We start from the raw sequence: 17,470 nt of genomic DNA, 5'->3' as shown, positions 1-17,470 counted from the left end.
GTTAGATTACCCTGTCAACAGTCACAGCAACTTACAAGGAAACTCTTCCTCCTCAAATGCAAAGTTTAAAACTTAAAATGAAATGATTGAGATTCTTGTGGGCAATCAACGTCTTCATACTTCGGGACTGTGAAGCGTTGAGCACGAGCAGGAGGCTCCTGTGTGTTAAAAACATAGCATTGATCACAACAGCCTCTCAAAGTGCTGTAATGCATAAGGACTTGGGTGAGCCTCCATATTGGATTTAGCGCCAACCTCAGGCCAAATAATATGATAACACATTGGTTTTTGACTCATTCTCCTCAGTATCTGTACTTGGTTACAAATGTTAACTAAGCTTAGCACCTCCCCAATGGGGCCAAAGTGTCTCTGTCGCCATCTGGTGGCTGGCTGCAGTATAGGTAATTAGTTTTGCTTTGTCCATGTTATTGGATGGGACATGGACACAACAAAGAAGTCAGAAGAACACACCAAATAAACTTGTTTTTTGTCATTTTAGTAAGTTCTTAGTTTGTTTAACTAGCAAGATTAAAACAAGTGGTCATGTAATTACAACGGAGGTTTATTGAGTTAAAAGAAAATGATAAATATGCACAGATCCAAAACTCTTCCTGGATGTTACGTGTTTCAGTGTCTCAGTGTGTGTTTTGATCTGCTCTTTTATACCTTCACAATAAAAGCTCCTCCCCCAGCTGCCATCACTTCTCCACACTGATGAAAATGTGTTGACACGTCTGCATCAGACGGACACACAGATTCCTTATCTGACGTCTCTCTGTCTGTCACACCGTGCTGTGTGGATCATGTGACTTCTCAGTGTAACTCACTACAGTGGCTGCCAGCACTTACTCTGTACTACTCCAATTACACTACCTCTCATTTAGTCAATGATTCATTTGGCCTGTTTCTTTCTCTATTATGTTTCACTGACCTGCGCTTGGTTTCAAAGTAAAGGAAGAATAAAAGAAACAGAAATAGCCAGAGGTATATGTTGATTTACCTAAAGTGTATCATTTAGTGTAAGTACCTTTCTGAATTGACTTGTCATATGTGGTTCTTGCTGAGTTAGCACACCTCATGGCATGAAGCTGAAGTTGTCATAATGTTTCTGAATGTGATATTTTTAGCAGAAACACAGAACACTGACTGAGCTGCAGAATCTCTCATTAATGTGTCCTTGTCTCTGGCTCTAAATCCACTTCCCAAATCATACAAAATACCCATCAAATCCAAAATGAGCTCTAATCTGTCTAACATTTATTTTTTTATAGAGAAAAAGGTGCAGGCTACTAAAATGTCTCCTATTTCTGGATTCATGTGGGTTGAACAAAGCACTATCTCATGAATAGAGATCAACAAGTAGAATAAGGTTTGAGAAAAGCCATGAGAACTCAGCACACAGAAACTTGTTGGAATTATGCCGATGCAGTTTGTGTGTTTGCGTTCAGAAACCAAACGTGCTGGAGTGAATGTTATTTTCCCTCAGGGTAAGCAACTACTCTAGTTACACAACTATAAATGGAAGCGGTTGATAATGACCAGGTTTCAAATCCAAGCCCACCAGGTATCGCCATGCCCACGTTCTATTTTTGACTTCAAATCTTTATTCCCACCTCAGTTCTGTGGCACTACGTCCCATTACCAGAGCAGGGACTGTCAACCTGCTGTCATGACAGCTGGTTACCTTAGAAACCCCCGCATTTCTCGGCTAGTTTTGGAAAATAGACAACTTTTAATGCCAAGAGATGGTTCTACAACATTTACACAATGTCTACAATGTCCAATTAGACATCCATTCTTCAGTTGTGTCTACCATATACAAATTGGTTGTTGTTGTTTTCCATCATATTCTGGTGTTTTAATACAGTTCAAGCTTTTTCAGCTTTACAATGAAATATTTCAGTGCTTCAATAAAAGACTAAATTTCAGATCTTGAGTTCCGTCGGATTACTCCCTGCTCTCTTGACTCAGAGCACCAGCTTACTTTGTTGGATTTGATAGTTTTTGAAACTTCTTAAATATGTTTTCTCTCCTTTTAAAGTATCATTTGTAACCTGTCTCTTTACTTGATTACTGTCTATATTTTTTCATTTTCAATATAGGATGATATAACACAAAGACCTGCAGTCAAGACAAGGCACATTTAAAACCAACTAAACAAGAGCTTATAAACAACAAACAAACAAACAAAACGCACTCGTTCTTCTACGTTTGTCTCCCCCATTCTTATAACTCTCACCCGTTCCTCTCTCAGGTGTGTTGCTATTGGGGACCAGTCCCTTACAAACTCCTCTTAGATAAACAAGAATGGATGGATGCATGATAAACATTGTCTGAAGGGAAACCCCTGTTTAAGCTTCAGTATCTTATTTCTGATGTAGAAGTACTTCTTTAACAAACTGGTTCAAATTTTATAATGGTCAATACACAAATGTATATTTACTAACCCAGTATTTAAACAAACATGATAAAGAATATATATGAAAGTTTGAACAAGAGAGTTTTAACAAGAGAAAAAATCATTTAATATCAGCCTTATCAGATATAAACATTTACACAAATCAGAGAGGGGGTGTCCAGGGGTAGCCCTTGCTATATGAGGGCGTGGTCAGTGTTTCCTCCAGTGTCTCAGTTGTAGCCATTTAACCCTGAAAAAGCTGAAATAATGAAGGAAGACACATTAAGTTTCCCAAGTGCTCCATTGATCAGGTAAAGAGGTGCAAAGTAATCACTTCACTTTTCTTGTAGGTATCTAACAATGAACTGTTTGACCACTTCAGTACCAAAATCCATCCACAACTGCAGACTTACAACCAGTCATCCAGAGAAGTGTTCACATTAATGCCTAACAGCTGATTTATAAAGCACCAACTTATATATGTGGCACCAACTCACCTCAGGGCCACTGATGTCAATCACGTTGTGTTGGTAGTACTCAAACAATGCAATGAATATTTTAATTCCAAATGGTGATTTATAATGTGAGAAAAAAAGGGTATTCAAATCATCACCTACATCAAAGAGTGTAACTGCTCGCTCTCTGACTCTCGGCAGGAAAGATCCATCATCCCGCCGTCATCTCTGTTTCTAACACACAATTATCATAATTCACCCCTCCCCTCTCAGCCAAGAAAGCTGTGACTGCTGCGGCACTCTCTCATCACGGCAGAAAACAATGAAATGATATTGTTTGTGCACTGCGGCGCCGAGAGGGTGGAGGAAGTGACATTTCAATCACACACAACTGAAACCTCTAAAACGAATGAAATGTGATTTTTCTAAAGCATTTTTTTTGCTTTATAACTAGAGGGGAAGCTGTATATTTCGTCTGCCTGTATAGAACAAGAAGCAGTTTGTCTGTTGTCTGTTCTATTTTTAATGTCCATACTGTGATGGAGCACTAATGAGTCAGAGGCCACACACCATTGAACACTGCCTCTGTCACACCACCATCACTAAATACCCATCAGTGTCAGCGTTGTGGTTAAGCTCCTGTGGTCTCTTCTCCTTGTCTTCTGCCTCAATCACTACTACTTCACTATTTCAGATGATGGCTGGTGAATTTGACTTTACGCAGACTCTCAAGTTTAATGCTCTGTAAGAACATGGTTTTTATTCAGGCATCGTCATATATCTTGCTTTTGCTTTGTGGTGGTGGCTTTTTTTAAGACCAGAGTTATTTAATATTTGTATTAGTGACATTAAAATGCATTAAATGACCAAAAACCAACAATACGTTTGTCTCACTGTTTTCAATCAGAGTAAATCTAAAAAATAGCAGACAACCTTTACAAACCTAATTTCATCCGGGCACTGTAAATTGTGAATGCATCTGCCAAGGCCAAACACTCCCTTTATGAAACCACACTTAAATTCACTGGATCCAGTATTTTTTATTTGGATTAGCACCAAATACTACTCCCCTGAACATGCCTTCTTCACGATCCATTAATTTCTTCTTTGAGAAATCCATAATAATGTCAGGCCTCTGATTCAGATCGACACCTTATTTATAGGATTTGTCCCCCTACGATAAAACATCCTTCCACCAGGTTTAGTGTTAATCTGCCCAGTTGTTTAATGTGTATTGTTGCTAAAAAACAAATAAACAAACAAACAAACCCTAATCCAAATGGACAGGGGTAAAAAAACAACCTCCTTAATGCAGGAAATAACCCAAGCGCCAAAACAGACTGGTTGTGTGTATGATAGGCTGCTTCACTGTATGCGGGTGCAAGCGTTTAACTGTATCCATCATGTCCACGGCATAGGTGAACATTTATGTGACATATTAATGTACCTTAAGTGTGTTTAATTGTCTTGCTCTTTTACATCTGTGGCACAGAGCAATGGAATGCAGGCTTCAACACGATACTTGTTGGTGTAATTACTTTACATGATTTGTTGACAATAAAAGTTAGTTAGTTAGTTAGTGCCTGTAGCACCCCTGCTGGGGTATAGGCCGTCGACAAGGGACCTCCAGAGTTCACGGTCGCTGGCGTTCTTTTCTATCTGCGACCAGGTGCCTCCCAGTCTCTTTGTGTCTGCCTGAAGGTCCCGGCGCCAGGTGTTTTTAGGACGTCCTCTGCTTCTCTTTCCTTGAGGGTTCCAGGTCAGAGCCTGTCTGGTGGTGTTTGACTCTGGTTTGCGTAATGTGTGCCCGATCCATCTCCATCTTCTTCGTCCAATTTCGTCTGCTGCTGGGGGTTGTTTTGTTCTTGTCCACAGATCGTTGTTGCTGACCTTGTTTGGCCAGTAGATTTTCAGGATTCTTCTGAGACATTTGTTTATGAAGGTTTGCACTTTATTTATTGTGATCTTATTGATTCTCCATGTCTCTGCCCCATAGAGCAGGACGGATTTTACGTTGGAGTTAAAGATTCTGATTTTAGTCGTTTCCCGTATCTCTCTAGAGTTCCAGATGTTCTTGAGAAGTAGAAATGATGTCCTTGCCTTACCTATCCTAGCTTTTACATCTGCATCTGTACCACCCTGACTGCTGATGATACTCCCCAAGTAGGTGAAGGACTCTACCTCTTCTAACATGGTGTCACCAAGGGTGATCGGTTCCGTACTAGTTGTATTTATCCTTATGTTTTTAGTTTTTCCCTCATGGATGTTAAGTCCTACTTGTGAGGAAGTCTCTACGAGTGTATTGATCTTGTCTTGCATCTGGTGGTAGCTATGTGACAGTAGTGCCAGGTCATCTGCGAAATCTAAGTCATCCAGTTGGGTCCATAATGTCCATCGGATTCCGTTCTTCCTTTGTTCTGTTGTTGTTCTCATGATCCAGTCAATGGCTAGTAAAAACAGGAATGGGGATAGAAGACAACCCTGTCTGACCCCAGTCTTGATCTGGAACTGTTCCGTGAGCTGTCCATCATGTATCACTCTACAGGTCATTCCAGAATAGCTGTTTTCAATGATGTTCACTAGCTTAGTGGGCACTCCATGGTGTCTCAATAACTTCCATGCGGTCTCTCTATGTACACTGTCGAATGCCTTCTCGTAGTCGACAAAGTTGACATAGAGTGGGGAGTTCCACTCTAGTGACTGCTCTATGATAATGCGAAGAGTGGCAATCTGGTCGACACAGGACCTATTCTTTCTAAATCCTGCTTGCTCGTCTCTCAGTTGGTGGTCAACTGCATCCTTCATTCTGTCCAGGATGACTCTATTTAGCACTTTGCCTGGCACAGAGAGTAGGGTGATCCCTCTATAGTTGTTGCAGTTTCCCAGGTCTCCTTTCTTTGGGAGCTTGTTAATAAGGCCCTCTTTCCAGTCAGATGGTATCTCTTCTTCTTCCCAGATCCTTTTGAAGAGTGGATGCAGCAGGCTCACCGTGATACCAACGTCTGCCTTTAGGGCTTCTGCCGGGATGTTATCTGGCCCAGTTGCTTTCCCACTCTTCAGCTGCTGTATCGCTTTCCTGATCTCCTCTCTGCTGGGTATGTCACAGCTGATGGGGAGGTCGGTCTGTGCTGGTGGGATATCTGGTGGGTTTACTGGTGGGGGTCTATTTAGCAGTTCCTCAAAGTGTTCTGCCCATCTGTGTAGTTGTCCGTCCTTTGTTTTAATGCTGTTTCCCTCTTTATCCCTGACCGGTCTTTGTGGCCTGCTGTATTTGCCCGACAGCTTTCTGGTGGTGTCATACAACTGTTTCATGTTTCCATTTCTTGCTGCTTCCTCTGCTTCTTCGGCTAGGTTGTCGATGTATTTCCGCTTGTCCGCCTTAATGCTCCTCTTAACCATTTTATTGATATTAGTATACTCTTCTTGTGCCTTTGCCTTGGATGCTCTTGTACGACTGTTTGTCACTAGTGCTTTCTTCTCTTTTCTTGTTTGGATTCTTTTTTGGGTTTCTGTAGATATCCACTCCTTTTGCTGGAATTTCCTGTAGCCAACCACTTCTTGGCATGTGGATATTAGTGCGTCTTTAATATGTTGCCACTGACTGTCGATGCTGTTTTCGTCTTCAAGTAGGTCCTGGAGAACGTCAAATTTGTTTGATAGTTTCAGTCTGAATTCCCCTTGTTTTTCTGCGTCCCTCAATAGGCTCACGTTGTATTTCTGTCTGTTAGCTGTTGTCTCCGTCTTGTTCTTCTTGAGCTTGAGTTTCAGTCTAGCAGTTAACAAATGATGGTCAGATGCTACATCTGCCCCCCTTTTAACTCTCACATCCTGTAGTGATCTTCTGAACTTCTTGCTTATGCAGATGTGATCTATTTGGTTCTCTGTTGTGTGGTCTGGTGATACCCATGTTGCTTTGTGTATCCTCTTATGTGGGAAGATGCTGCCTCCGATAACAAGCTTGTTCAGTGCGCAGATATCCATGAACTTCTCTCCGTTTTCGCTTGCTTCTCCAAGTCCATGTGTTCCCATCACCTCCTCATATCCGATGTTTACTTTTCCTACCTTTGCATTAAAGTCACCCATGAGGACGGTGGTATCTTTCTCTGGATATTTGTCCAGGATGTTCTGAAGCCTGTCGTAGAACTCCTCTTTTTCTTCTTCTTCACTGGGGTTCGTTGGTGCGTAGCATTGGATGACATTCATCTTTATCTTCTCCTTTGTTGTTCTGAACGATGCTGTGATGATCCTTGGTCCATGGGCCTCCCATTCTATCAGTGCTCTCTGTGCGGCTCTTGATAGCATGAGGGCTACCCCTTCTGTGTGTGGGGCATGGTCATCTTCATGGCCCGAGTAAATCAGCAGCTCTCCACTCCTTAATCTTTTCTGGCCTGATTGTGTCCATCTTGCCTCACTGATGCCCATTAGTACAAGATTATAGTTTTTCATCTCTTGTGCTATTTGAAAGGTTTTCCCTGTTTGGTACATTGTTCTTACATTCCATGTTCCAATGGTAATGTTTTTCCTGGTTGAGAGAAGGATGGTCGGTCCTGTGGCTTCCAGGGGCTCCTGGCTTTCACCACACAACGTCATTTGTCTTCTAGCTGAAGAGCTACTCTCTCCCAGGGCCGTGTCCTCTCGTAGTTCTCTTGTCGACGTTTCTGTAACTGCAAGTGTTTTACAGGGTGGGGTTGTTGGCCCCACGCCCAACCCCCAACCTGGAGGACCAGGTGCTGCTTTTCGTCCGGCCTCTACTCTAAAACCTGCCCGGCATGGTTGCACCTACGGGGGGTATGAATACCCGCCGGTATAGCCTTTAGAGTCACGGAGGCACGCAAGCCTCCCCACCACGGCAAGGTAGCAGCCACGGGGGGTGACAATAAAAGACAGAAACAATAATACCAGAATCATCGTGTTACTGCTCCCTGTGCAGTCTGTCAGCGTTGCATTGGTCCCTGCCCTTCACTCCTTGATTGCAACAACCACACCCTAATGAGACTGTAGATATGATCGCTTCCCATCAACAGCACACAGCAGCATGACCCCCCCCCCCCCCTTCACTGTATCATGCCTCTTGCAATAGTAGGTTCCAAACCCTGTAATTAGCCAGAGAAGCTTGCTGTCGTCCTCTTGAGTGAGCTGCTGCTGCTGCGCTCATTTCACAACAGGTGTTTGTTTATTCCTCCTCTCCACACACACACACACACACACACACACACACACACACACACACACACACACACACACACACACACACTCCTCCGGATCTGATACGTGACCAGCATCCACTGCGCTCGCCTTGAGGCGTGACCATGCAAGGTGAACAACACAAGTCAAAGCCGAATATCGCAGCGTGGTTCATCTTCAAATTGCTGTTGACCAGTCACGAATAAGAAAAGCCTGTTGTCACGCGTCACAGTCGATTGGAGAGAGAATTTTACGCACATGTTCAGCAAAACGCACAAAACCGGTGTGTGGCTGCCTTTTTCAATAGTTCGGATAATTACAGTTAATCATGATCTCCTGGTGGAGGCAGTTGCGTCTAATGATTGTTTTCATTTCACTGAGGTTTTTAATAATTCCTTGCAATACGCTCTGTTGCCTCTCCTCGCGGTTTATATGCGCATGTTAAGCAGCGTGGGTACAGGGTTGGACAGAGGTTATAGCAGAGGTGTGCTGATCCTGTCGCTTTGCATGAGGAGACACTGTTGTCTTCTCTCCTCTTTCACAGCGCAGGGGGAACCGGGGGAGATGCTTCCTTCACTATCCCGCTGCAGTGGAGACGGATTCAGGATTTTCTCTTTTTGCGAGTGACGCGTCATTTTCTTCGCGTTGTTTCGAGGGGGGTGAAAGACGCAAAAGTTTTTTTTTCCTCTTATTATTAAATTTTTTTTTTTTTCCGTCCTGCGCTTACACATGCAGCAGGATAGTGCTCTTGCCGTAGGTGGTCAACGGAGACGAGGAGAGAGGAGACAGGACTGATGTGCTCTGAATTAGTTAGTGGACTGTTGCCAGTTTATTTAAAAATCCATGGATTAACCTGCTCCTCTCCTCCTCGCTCCGGGGACTGAGGATGGCTGGAGACGTGACCTGTTGCAGCTTCCTCTCTCTTCGCTCTCTCTGCTGTTTGAATGGATAAAACGCAGCAAAATGAAACCGATTCCACAACTGCATTTAATAAGACCACGGGTTCGGTAAAAGAAACGGGATATAATTACTTTTTTTATTCTGTTGTTTCCTTTTTTACGCAAAGCGCACTAATAAGGTGGATCGACGTGCTGCTCTGCACGGCTCCTCATCGGACGAAATATCCGTTCATGTTTTGATCTGGTTTTGAAGTTTCTTTGTTTTGGGCGATGGACTGAAACTGGGCAGGATCTCGCCACACCGAGCGCAGCACCGCGCCCTGCTCGCCAGGAGGACATAACCTCCTTCCCCTTGCTCTCTCCTCTCCCGTCTCACTCTCTCTCTGTCTCCTCCCGTGTTGGTGTTTGCTTTTGACAGAATGGCCAGATTTGGAGACGACGTTCCGGGCTTGTTGAGCTCAGGGGATGGAGGGTCCGAGCGCAACCGGAACCGCGATGGCGCGGCGATGTCCACAGGTGGCATCTCCCCAGCCTTCAAGCAGACCAAAGCGCAGCGCGCCCGCACCATGGCCTTGTACAACCCCATCCCGGTCAGGGAGAACTGCTTCACCGTCAACAGGTCCCTGTTCATCTTTGGCGAGGACAACGTGGTCAGGAAGTACGCCAAAAAAATCATTGAGTGGCCATATCCTTTTTTTTTCTGCTTCATGGTGAAAATGAAGTGGGTAAGGTGTGAATTACAAACACAGTTATCAAATATGTGCAAGGAGTCATGTAGGTGTAAAATACACATGGTCTTCCTGTTGGTCTGTAAAAAAATAACTTACATGCAGTATAGTTTTCATTAGGTATGACAGGCCCACAAATAGCACCTCACCTCATATTCACAGAAGTGGGGGAGAATCTGTGGGGAATTTCAGCACCATGGACAGCACACACAGCACGACACATGAGAAACCACCAGAGAGTACAGCCCACTTCTTTGGTTCATATGAGCTAGATTCATTGAAATATAATGCAATAGAATGCAGTACTATTAGAAAGTGAAAAGACAGAATAAGCACCAAAGTTTGTATTGTTATTCTGATACAACGGAAACCCACAAGTGGGTGAAATTATGTATCAGTTTGACACAGGTTATATAAATAGCTTTATTTAGACAGGCACCACTGCAGAGGAGGAGGAGTTGTCAGTGGAAAGTGGATTAGTGGAACAGAGAGGAGGTTCTCCATGTATGGCTCATATATTTTGTGTCAACAAAACACTATGAAGACTGGCTGTTGCCATCAGACTCATGTGTCAGACTCAAATAGAATCCATTTTCATGGTTAATAAGTAATTTGTAAGCAAAAATGTCAAACATTCTTCTCCAGTATGATGATTTGTGTGTTTTATCTGTTTTATTTCACTGCAAACTAAATAGCTTTGGGTTTTTGTTCCTGATCAAACAAAAGAAGACATTTAAAGACATATCATTGATGTTTTGCACTATTGTACGTTAGGTTAAAGCCCTAAGTCACTTAGTTTTCAGCAGTGCTGTTACATATTATTAGTCTGGTTTTCGCATATTGACTCACTCTTCTATCCAGTGAAAGTGTTTCCTCTGCTTTGTTGAGGAGGAACGACCACACGTGAATGTGCACTAGTGGCGTGTTTGTGCTTCAGCTCACCAGGTGTCTGGGCCAGGTGTGGTCTCCTCACTTCCATTGTTCTGCTCCATTCAGCAGCTTCCTGACTGACTTACTGGCCCCACTGCTGATTTTTGAAAACCCCCGTAAACAGAATGAGTGTGCTCCTTTTGTTGATTGCGGCTTGTGGTTGCCTTTTTTTCTCGGTGGGCCCCGTTCATTGAGCTGATTAAAAATAGAAACAGGATGAATTTCAATCATCAGCTGAGGTGAAAGGGTTGAAGTGCGTGTCTGTGTGTGTGCACGTGCTGTATGTGTGTCATCACAATATAGATAATTAAGTGGTTGGGCCATTACTAAAAAATAATTCAACCTTGCCTCCATGCACATACATGTACATACTGGGGCGTGGTAAATGAAAGCATTGTCTGTGCTGTAGTGACCAGAAGAAAAGGAGCCAGACTGAACCACCTTCAGGTTAATGTGCTGTTATGGAGGGAGTGTCTCATTACATCTAATGAGCTCTACTGTATCTGATTAACAGACATTAACAGGAATTATATGTAATGATGTCTGATCGCTGTGTCGTGTGCTATTACAACTAGTCATTACTCACTGAGTCAGACTATATTATATTGTTGGCTAATATGGTTTCAAAGGGAGTGAAGCTGAGCTGACTGATGTCATATTCCGGTCAATGTCCACTGTGGCTGTGATGAGTGGATCACTTCACTATGTATATGTGGATCCTATTAGTTTGTAAACATACTGTACATATATATAAATTATATAAACATACTTGTGAGGACCCTTAATAACAGAGTGTATTCTTTAGCCTTAAGCTTAACCCACCGTAGTCCTGCAAGTACAGACTACACGCTCGAATCATGAACACTACTTTAACCAGAAGAAGAGAAATTTGCGCAAACCAGTTTATTCTCCCACAAACTGTTTTGATTTCAACTCCAAGGTAGATACCTTTTTTTGGCTCAGAAACTGAAGACTTGGTTAAAGGTCTGTGCCCAAAATGTTACCCGCATGGGGAAATTTTTCGTCTTCTGGTTTTCATCCCTTCTGTCCAACAGCCACTTTACTGAGCTGAAGCAATGTGTTTATTTGTCGATTTATCATTTAGTACCTTTTTAAGTAAACATGTCAGACACTCACAGGGGTCAGCGCATCGAATATCAGGATTTCATTTCATGAGCCCTTATGCAATAGAACTTGAAATATATTATTGGTTGCCGACAAAAGACATCTGAAGACGTCACCCTGGATATTTTTCACAATGTTCTGACATTTTCTAGGCAAATTGATTCGTTTAAGGAAGTACTTGCTGGAGTCATCGATTCTGAATTGAATGGTTACTTGCTGCCTTGTTCCCATTGTCTAAAACTCAAAGCCATCCCCACACGAATGGAAGCACAAGTGCACACACACACGCACACAGTCTCAGCAGGACGTCTCCTAAAGGTCAGCCTTGCATTTGGAACGCTACTTGCTGCTGTCACTGCGCCGTAAGAGCCTCTTCTTTCTCAATTAACAGCAGATGATCAATGCACGAAATATCCAGAGGCTTCCGGGGTTTGGGTTTGTACTGGAGCCAGCGAGGCATGTGTGTGGGCTTGTGAGAGCGTGTTGCTCTTTATTTTGATATTAGTTTGAGTACATGTTCTTTCTTTTTTTTATGTCCCATTGTGCTGGTTTATAGGAACAAGGGCTGATTTTATAGGTGTGCTAGTCTGACGTCAGTCGATTGAGGTTGAATTCAATGAAGGCAGGTCGAGGCCCGGCAGTGAAGAGGCAGAGATAATGAAGCAAATGACCTGAGTTTAGTGAGGCGGGCCTGCTGAGAACTGGCAGCTGCTCCTCCTCTCTGATCCCCACTGGGATCCCCCACAGCGGGAAGTTTCCCATTGAGAAGGTACACCTGTAAATAATTGATTGTTTGATTTAATAGAGTTTGTTTCATCGGGGCACACATGAATAGCCATGTGAGAGTAAGACGTGCTTACTGGATGACAGACAGTTGTCACTTTTTAAAAATTAAGCCTGTTTCAGACACATATGGGACAAAGAGTCCACATTCCAATCCACTGGCAAGAGAAATTGGTCTGAGTGTGTAGGTCTCCTTCCGAGGCCTTTGTTCATGATTTAAATTAAATAGGCTCTGATTTCAATAGACTCAACTTAGATTTGAGAAAGTCCATTAATTTCCCTTGAACTAAAGTTTTGCATTAAAATTTGGGTTTCAATACTCTCATTATTTCCAATTATAAAACAATTTTCTTGCTTATTACCTGCTTTTGAAGTGTATATGTAAAATATGAAACTAGTATAAATAAGCTTAACTGGACTATTGGGCAGCATTTATTATCAGGGTTGATCACTTAGAGTTAAAACAGGGCACTGTAATGTGGAATGATATACGAATATAGTTTGTTGCAGCAGTCAGCCAAATCTCTTGATAATATCTTTATTATCTTTGTCATATTTTAACAACAGCACAGTTTGAATTACATAGATGAATAGAGATTTAATTTGTAGTGTATCAGTGTCTTCATTCTCCAGACTCAAACAGAGCTTCATCATTGATTTCACTCCAAAATGGAGATTACACCCCTGCCCTTTCTCTATATCTTTGTATATTTGATACTGTTCTCCACCTGTGGCTCAAACACATAAACCCACATGCTGCAGATAATTCACAGGTTTCCAATAAGCCCGACTCAGATGCCCATGATTCATTTTTATTTTCAACTCTATGCAATAATAATCAGAGGGGCTCAGGCCCAATCTGGGCTGGAGCGCGCTCGCAGATGAACGTGGCATCACACTCTGTCTCCGTTTCTATTTTTACACAATTGTTTGAGGAATCAAGGCTGAGTGCCAGCGTCACGGTGACTCACAGGATTGCTCACGAGACACCTTGTTGCTAAAGCTGGAAGACGATCCGTGATCCGCGTCACACGCACCAGCCGACATCCAGGCTCTCGGGCAAACGTCTCACATGAATGTCTTGATATATCAGATTTTTTTGTCAAGACAGTTAGGTCATTTATTTGGCTGATACAGGCTTGGTTTTCTTCAAGATCCACCATGTAGTGGTTATAATTAGTACATCATGAAGTGTGTGCGGGCGTGCATGCGTGTGCGCGAGCTCAGCTGCCGTCTTGTAGCATTGACTTTTGGACGGATGAGAAGCCTGTTGCCGTGGATACCTCCCCTCCTCTGTTCCTATCTTCTTTTTCTCTCTTTTCTCCCCTTTCCCACCCATTCCTGTTTACTGTGTGGGAACCATAGACTGTATATAAATAAGATGGGAACGTCGGGCGTTGGGGCCGGCTGGAGGCTACTTCTTGAAAATCTCAAAACAAACTTGAAAACAGCTCCCAAGCTTGAGACAGGCCGACACTTTTTACGATATGTTTTTGTGCTCATTGTCTGCCGATGGCTGCTATATATTTTTTAATTTTTTTAATTTTATCTTTTTAAGTTCTCAGCAATTACTTGCATCCACTGAGTCGGTGTGTGGCACAGCCTTGGTTTAAGTCAGAACTCCTGTGGGCATGTGGGAGATTATGGTATTTGCTCTGCTTATTTAGCTTCTCATTGCTCACATGTCCCTGAATAACCCTGCTGGATACGACTGCCAGCGCAGCATCGACCTGTCCGGTGTCAGTCTTCCATTGCCTCCTCCTCACCCACCTATTTCACAAGCTTCTCACTCTGGATATAACCATCTTCTTCTCCTCCGCCGATCACCCTTTATTGCCCACATCATTTTCATTCTTCCGCTCTCCCTTCCTGTGTCATCTCTGTAGATTTAAGCTCCCTTCCTTCCTATACCTCTCCTCCATACAACCGGGAAAGAGGGGACCACCCACGCAGACCATTAGATACAGAGCACATTGATGCTCTAAGCTCAACCTCAGAGAACCCAGAGTTGGACTGACAACAATACAGGTCCCACAGAACAGACTGTAAAGATTGTAGTAAGAGTCGCCCTGTTAATAGGAGCGCAACTCAGGCCCACCCACTCGACCCTCCTCGATAAACCTTCTGTTGTCATTGTGTTTGTGAGTGTGTGTATGTTTGTGAGTCCTTGTGTTGCTGTCTGTTGCAGCTGACCTCTGATAAGGTGAAGCCAGTGTCTGGTTGAGTCTGGAGCCGCAGGGCTTATTACATTCCACATTAATTCTGTTCCATATAGAGGAATGATTGTTGAAGCTTGTCGACCTTTGCTTACGCGACACACTGCTGGGCCTGATGTACTTCAATTAAATGACTTTTTTTTTCCAGGCCTTTACTGTATCTGAAATGAACGTCCTTAAAACAGATGTTCTATGTGCTGTATAAATATACTGTGATTTCTAAAGCTTTTTATTACACTACACGCATCAGAAAAAATGCTGAGCTCCGACGAATACCAGCACTTGAGTGTGACCTAGAATCTTTGAGATTTCTCTGTATCGGTCCCATGTGCACTTTTCTTATTGTCAATAAATCCCATCAATAAGATGTGATGCAGTGGTTAGTTCCATTGCCTCACAGAAAGGAGGTTCCTGGTTCGAATCCTAAGCCCAGGTTTCTCTGTGTGGAGTTTGCATGTTGTAGTGTGTCGGTGAGGGTTTTCTTTAGTAACTCTGGAGCCTCCGACAGTCATAAGACATTCAGATTGGTTAGGTCATTGGAGATTCAAAATTGTCTGTAGTCTGTCTGTGAATGGATGTTTGACTCTGTATGTTGACTCTGCGATTCGCTTGTGATTGCTCCTGCATGTAAACCCACCTTTCACCTAAGGATATATATATATATATATGATAAACAGTTGTATTCAGTGATGTAAGTCACATAAGTTTTCTATGATCCTTAACTTGAGCCTTCTACTCCATTCGAGTACATGATCCTCGCCACCATAATCGCCAACTGTATCGTCCTGGCTCTGGAGCAGCACCTCCCTGGAGAGGACAAAACACCCATGTCCAAGAGATTGGTGAGATATTCACACCTGGAAACATCTGCATTTACCACACACACACAGACACACAGACACACACACACACACACACACACACACACACACACACACACACACACACTTCTCAATCTTCTGTCGAGTTGTTAAAATTAAACAAATAGGTCTAAAATGCCTCAATAAACAAAGATGCACCATTCATGCTTCCATTTCAGGTCAGATTGAACTAATTCAAACCAGTTATCTAATTGCCCTCTTGCTTTGCATTAACAGGAGAAGACAGAGCCCTACTTCATCGGGATGTTCTGTTTTGAGGCCGGAATAAAGATCATCGCCCTGGGCTTTGTATTTCATAAAGGTTCCTACCTTAGGAATGGATGGAACGTCATGGACTTCATCGTGGTTCTCAGTGGGTGAGTTGAACTGTGTGTGTCTGTGTGTGCCTGTGTGTGTCTTTGTACAGGCAGATCTGTGAAACAGGGTTATGAATTCAAAGCGATGGTGATTCTGTGGGATTTACTGGATTCCAAATGCACAGTATGTTCTTGGACTCTTTCTATTTGTTTGGGTTTTTTATATACAGTTCAGGCTGGTTTGTTCTAGTTTGTCTGTCTGCTTCCTTTTCGCTTGCCGCTCTACAACACCTACACAGGAAATCTTTATTTAATTTTTTTTTAATTTATATTGCCAGGTTTAAAAAAAGGGGTATGTGAGCAGGAGTAACACAAGGAGCTTGTTTGATTAAGATTAGTTGGATTTTTTGGAGGTAAGAGAGTTTGGTGATGGTAACTCATGTCACTGGAGATTGTTTCTTTTTGTAGTTGGTTCTCATTCCCATCAAAAGCACCCCACAGTTTGTCTCAATGTCTTCCTAATGTTAAACTACCTGATTGGTTTTATCTGGCCTCAAAGATAATTACAGCTGGCAGTTTCAACTGGTTTTGTCCCAGGGACCACCATTCTGACTAGAAAGTAATCCGCGGCCCACTGATGTGCCTACGCGCGCGCGTGCCTACGTGTGTGTGTGTGTCTGTGTGTGTGTGTGTGTGTGTGTGTGTGCGTGCGTGCAAGTGGATAGAAGGAAGTTTTAACATTTGGTTTTCCATGTTTGTTTTATTTAAAAACCTCAAAAAAAATCTACAAAAATGTGTAAAATACAAAAAAACGGTTGATTTTCAGTGCTTAAGAATTGAAAACAAAATTTAAATAAAGTTTGTAGTTGTACTGCATCTCAGAACCATATGTACATCAATATATAACGTTCAACAATCAACATAAACTGGGGCTACAACTGAATAGGGAAGATGACAAAGTAATGCAGAATATGTCACAAATGATAATCATACAATATCACACAAACAATTGAGGCCTACTTAAATTTAACCTCATGATCACCAGCAGCAAATCCTACCTACTGCGTGAGTAGTACTTCTGTGTGTGTGTGTCTAGAGCTCTCTTAAGAAATTGTTTCTCAACCAGCGAATGTGGTAAAGTTAACTGTTATTTTCATTAATTATTTTGGCTATTATGCCAATTTATTTTTCTTATTACAAAGTATTTGTTTTTCGCTCTTTTGTTTTATTTAATATTTTCATTATTAATTCTACCCTTTTGGGCCTTCTTTTTGGAAAAATAAAAATGTCCATCATACAAACTACATCTCCAAGACCTCCTGAGAGTTTTTCTACCTAGCTCAACCGCTCTTCTACATCTCCCTTTAACAAGCATGCACAGGGGAAAACTATTGGCAGTTAAAAGCCCCAAGCCGGTTTCAAGGTTCTCCTCATCACCTTTTTCTTATTTTAGACATATTTTTCTTATTTTAAATATTTTTCACGATATTCAAGAGTAATCTGGGAATATGTTGATATATCAAAGCAATATTTCGCGGACCCCTTGCAATGCCGACCACCAGGGGGCCGCGGACC

At 42.5% G+C, this 17,470-nt stretch overlaps 1 protein-coding gene across 1 annotated transcript in view; it reads left to right on the top strand.

The window, feature by feature from the left end:
* The window catches only part of LOC128448500 (voltage-dependent R-type calcium channel subunit alpha-1E), a 77,986-nt gene that overhangs the window by 14,983 nt on the left and 45,533 nt on the right, over positions 1 to 17,470 (top strand). The window contains exons 2-4 of the mRNA XM_053431183.1: positions 9,355 to 9,621; positions 15,455 to 15,560; positions 15,816 to 15,955. Coding sequence (XP_053287158.1) covers positions 9,355 to 9,621; positions 15,455 to 15,560; positions 15,816 to 15,955 — 513 coding nt within the window. The remainder of the gene's footprint in view (positions 1 to 9,354; positions 9,622 to 15,454; positions 15,561 to 15,815; positions 15,956 to 17,470) is intronic.

This window comes from Pleuronectes platessa, chromosome 9, assembly GCF_947347685.1.
Source record: "Pleuronectes platessa chromosome 9, fPlePla1.1, whole genome shotgun sequence".
In the NCBI taxonomy this organism is placed as follows: Eukaryota; Metazoa; Chordata; class Actinopteri; order Pleuronectiformes; family Pleuronectidae; genus Pleuronectes; species Pleuronectes platessa.
The sequence above is the reverse complement of the archived record's forward strand: the minus strand, read 5'-3'. Positions and strand labels throughout refer to the sequence as shown.